This window comes from Sardina pilchardus, chromosome 8 (genome assembly GCF_963854185.1).
Source record: "Sardina pilchardus chromosome 8, fSarPil1.1, whole genome shotgun sequence".
Classification (NCBI taxonomy): Eukaryota; Metazoa; Chordata; class Actinopteri; order Clupeiformes; family Clupeidae; genus Sardina; species Sardina pilchardus.
The window spans coordinates 2,405,038-2,407,537 of record NC_085001.1 but is presented as its reverse complement, the minus strand read 5'-3'; the positions used below and the strand labels follow the sequence as shown (position 1 = coordinate 2,407,537).

Here is a 2,500-nt window from a genome sequence, read left to right as displayed (position 1 = left end):
ATGCTCATGATGTTCAAACTGGGTAAGAGCACTGGGAACACACACTGCACCCGCCACTATGCTGAGTAGTCTCTCTCCCCGCTCTTTGTGTGTGTGTGTGTGTGTGTGCTTGTTTGTATGCGGAGTTCATAGAATTTAGAAGTTGATTGTGTTTTTATGTCATTAGTACACATAATGTCCTCTTTAAGGATTTTAAAAGTTTGTAAAAGTTTGTACTCTTAAGAGTTGAGTTTGAGCAATAGGTGTGGATATGTGTGGATGAGTGCACAGTAGATGTACACGCCTCATATCAATCTAACTGTTGATGATTAGAAAGATGCCAAATATTTCAATAGAAGTGGGCTTACTCATGATGTTAGTCATAACCAGCGTCACACTAGACTTCTCTCAGCTGAAATGTCATTCCAGCTGCTGATCTTATTGACAACAAAATTTTTGGATGTTGCAGTCTATATGACGGGAAAGCACAGACAGAGAACATGAGGTCTGTGGTGTGTGTGTGTGTGTGTGTGTGTGTGTGTGTGTGTGTGTGAGGCAGAGCGATGTTTGAACGGTCTCCTTGAGGGGGTAGAGTGTCATTGTAGGCACTCTGAATTGTGTTGATGACTATGTCAGCAGTGTGTGTGTGTGTGTGTGTGAGGGGGTAGTGTGTGTGTGTGTGTGTGTGTGTGTGTGAGGGGGTAGTGTGTGTGTGTGTGTGTGTGTGTGTGTGTGTGTGTGTGAGGGGGTAGAGTGGTCATTGCAGACACTCTGAACTGTGTTGATGACTATGTCAGTAGTGTGTGTGTGTGTGTGTGTGTGTGTGTGTGTGTGAGGGGGTAGTGTGTGTGTGTGTGTGTGTGTGTGTGTGTGTGAGGGGGTAGAGTGGTCATTGTCATACTGAATTGTGTTAATGAGTTTGCCAGTAGGAGAGAGTGATAGACTTACATTTACAAAGATGCACACAGAGTACAGCAGTGCGTGTGTGTGTGTGTGTGTGTGTGTGTGTGTGTGTATGTGTGTGTGTGTGAGAGAGAGAGAGAGAGAGAGAGAGAGTGTGTCTGTGTCTGTGTGTATGAAAATATGCCAACAATACCAAGATATGTTTTAATATGTACATATCATGTGTACATTTCAGTAATTTGCTTGGATAAAAGTGTTTGCTGAATGTAAATGCATGTGTGTGTGTGTGTGTGTGTGTGTGTGTGTGTGTGTGTAGGACAGGTCCACTGTAGATAGCTCTGTGTACATACCATATGACAGAGAATGAGGTAGTATGTTAGAGCAGCTTGACACAAGTGTGTGTTTGTCCATGAGTATAATTTGGACAGTATCGTATAGGTAGGTTTGTCCATGAGTGTAATTTGTACAGCATTGTCTATAGGTACGTTTGTCCATGAGTATAATTTGGACAGCATTGTCTATACAGTAGGTACGTTTGTCCATGAGGATGATTTGGACAGCATTGTGTATGTTTGTCCATGTGTATAATATGGATAACATTATATAGGTACGTTCGTTTATGTGTATCTACATTTATATACGGAAGATTTTGGACAATGTTGTACTTGTGTGGTTGATGTGTAGGCTATGGCATGCATGTCTGTGTGTGACCTGGGAGGTGTGCATTCATTCTTGTGCTTTTTGTGTGTGTGTGTGTGTTTGTGTTTCTGAGTGCATGAGTGTGTGTGTGTGTGTGCGTGTGTGTGCGTGCGTGTGCGTGTGCGTGTGCGTGCGTGCACTCAGAAGCAGCTCAGAGCTACTCAACCGAGACTCACTATGGCTATAGGCATGAGCCGATCATGAGGGATGTAACAGGAACAATCTGGCTTTTTGAGACTCACTGATAAACACCCTATAGGACGTATAGATATCATTTCCACACCTTAGCCGATTATCGACATACAGTATCTCACATGGACGTAGATATCATTTCCACACCTTAGCCGATTATCGACATATCTCACATGGACGTATAGATATATATCATTTCCACACCTTAGCCCATTATCGACAGATCTCACATGGACGTATACTGTAGATATAATTTCCACACCTTAGCCAATTATCAACATATCTCACATGAAACAGCACACGTACCAAGAGATAATAACTCAGACACAAGGTAGAGACCACCCACAAAGATTTAGCCTTTTGGCAAGTGCAAAGAACAAGATTATTTGACTAATGTATTACTTTTGATGAATAAGACTGGACCAGGTGCTTGTTGATAAACGTATAACTTTAGCTTTAGCTTTAGCTTCCCTGATGCCTAAATGTGGCAAATGATCCCTGCACGTCCTTGCCGCATGTCTCCAAGAGTAGCCGTTTTTGAGCTTTAAGATTTGGGAGGGCTGGCGGGTGAGTGTGTCTGTGTTTGTGTGGGGGGGCCTAAGTATTTGGGGGGACTCCACCCTAATGAAGCATTGACCTATTTTCAATTGGGGTCTCCCCCCCCCCCCCCTCTCGTCTATCCTGACTTGGTCCTGTTTGTTGGCAGTGTCTGAGGTGGAATGGGGGG

The 2,500-nt window shown here is 43.5% G+C and overlaps 1 protein-coding gene across 1 annotated transcript in view; it reads left to right on the top strand.

The window, feature by feature from the left end:
* The window catches only part of crb2b (crumbs cell polarity complex component 2b), a 31,573-nt gene that overhangs the window by 140 nt on the left and 28,933 nt on the right, over positions 1–2,500 (top strand). Inside the window, exon 1 of the mRNA XM_062543908.1 lies at positions 1–22. This exon is cut by the window's left edge and continues 140 nt beyond it. Coding sequence (XP_062399892.1) covers positions 1–22 — 22 coding nt within the window. The remainder of the gene's footprint in view (positions 23–2,500) is intronic.